Consider the following 1,897-nt stretch of genomic DNA (forward strand, 5'->3'; position numbering starts at 1 on the left):
CTGGAACTGATGGGAAGTCTTAGGAGGCTCTGGCTCATGGGCTGCTGCCAGCTGTGACCATACTTTTCTCTGCACCACCTGAGCTTAGCATATAAATTATTACTATTACAGGGAGGTCCTAGAGTATCTCATATAACAGTCAGGGGTGTTGGAGTCTCATATAAAAATTTAAAAGGAGTCAGGCTAAAATGGGATGGGGTGGGGGTGAAAAAGGGGCCAGCCTTCGATCGACAGCAACGTAAGATGGCAGCCACCACAGGCTCGGGAGTAAAAGTCCCTCGAAATTTCCAACTGTTGGAAGAACTGGAAGAAGGTCAGAAAGGAGTAGGCGACGGCACAGTTAGCTGGGGTCTGGAAGACGACAAGGACATGATACTTACAAGATGGACAGGCATGATAATTGGGCCTCCACGAACAATTTGTGAAAACCGGATATACAGCCTTAAAATAGAATGTGGGCCTAAGTACCCGGAAGCACCCCCGTCTGTCAGATTTGTAACAAGGGTCAATATGAGCGGCGTGAGCAGTTCGAATGGAGTGGTGGATCCGAGAGCCACAGCAGTGCTGGAAAAGTGGCAGAATTCCCACAGCATCAAAGTCATCCTGCAGGAATTGTGGCGCTTGATGATGTCAAAAGAGAACATGAAGCTGCCACAGCCTCCAGAAGGACAGTGTTACAGCAATTCGTCACTAAGGCCCGGGCCTCCCCTCCCCATCCAACCCAAGTCTTCATTTTCCACAGTAGTGAGTTTTCTAGATACATCTGTAGACTTCAAAGTACTGGAGAGGAAGCCCCACTCAGACTTCATCCTGAGACACTGTTCTGATACTAACTCCTTGTCCATTTGAAATACCTTAAGTTGTGCTGTGTAACATCATCTGCCTTGTGTAACCGCTGTCTGCCTGGTTGAGCTTCTGGGATCAAGAAGGTGTTGAAATCGGTTTCCTTTGGGAGCGGTGGGCACAGCTAACGCAACTGTGAACAGACGCGTCACAATCATCTGCTGCTGGCACATGGCCTGGGTCTGCCTTTGCCCGCCCCGCCCTCCACCACAGCTGTGTGGTGGCCCTTAGAATAGATGGGGGGGCTTCAGGTAGCAGCCGTGGAACTGAGCACTGCTGAGTTTGAGCCGCTTTGGCTGCACCCCTGCTTTCTTAAGTCTTAAGTGATGCCCCACCCAAGCCATGGTCCCCACTCCTCCACTCCTACCCTTGGCCAAAGCTTAGATTGTAACCTCCCCTTCCTCTGAAATTGGCCGCTGGTGAGAAATTCAGGGCTTCCTGTCTCCCCACCTTTATCGAGGGGTGCTGCTTTCCCCCTCCTCGAGTCCCCTGTTGCCCGTCACCCAACACTCGCTGTGGCCAGAAGCCATCAGATGAGGTTGGAAGAGCCTGGCCTCCCTCACTTAGCTCCGGACCACACTCGTTCACCTGCCACCGGCCTGGAAAAGGAGCGCCGGGTCCTCGGCCCTGCCTCCACCATCAGCCCTTGAGGTTTGAGCTCAGGTCTAGAGGTGAACAGAGCAGTGACAGGGCGACTCAGACTGGCCAGCACTCAGGGTCCTTGGTGGATATATGCCTAGAGAAAGGCCATGCAGAGAGTCCTCGGTGCACATGGTTCTGAGTTGGTTCCTTTTCCCATAATTGCTCTGCTTTTACACATTGAAGAGGTTTGAACAGGGCTCTCAGTCACTCTGGCCACCAATGGGTCTGATGTGAGCCTGATAGCAGGACACTAGGCCCTGACCCTGGGGCTCAGGTTTCTGTGTTGCTCCTCAGACCGTGGCAGGGACCCAGAGGAGCTCTGTGTTTGCAGATCGTTTGTAGATCAGTGGCCCTGGCCTCCTGGCTCATTGCCACGTTCCCCACTATGTTCGGGACCACTAAATGTTGAAAT

The 1,897-nt window shown here is 52.6% G+C and overlaps 1 protein-coding gene across 1 annotated transcript; it reads left to right on the forward strand.

The window, feature by feature from the left end:
- Positions 1-243: 243 nt before the first annotated feature.
- On the forward strand, positions 244-849 carry LOC308414937 (ubiquitin-conjugating enzyme E2 variant 1-like; the record flags this gene model as incomplete). The annotated part of the gene is made up of 1 exon (XM_080910097.1): positions 244-849. The coding sequence occupies one exon, from the start codon at positions 244-246 to the stop codon at positions 847-849; it is 606 nt and encodes a 201-aa protein (XP_080766223.1).
- Positions 850-1,897: the final 1,048 nt, after the last annotated feature.

This window comes from Micromys minutus (genome assembly GCF_963924665.1).
Source record: "Micromys minutus genome assembly, chromosome: X".
Classification (NCBI taxonomy): domain Eukaryota; kingdom Metazoa; phylum Chordata; class Mammalia; order Rodentia; family Muridae; genus Micromys; species Micromys minutus.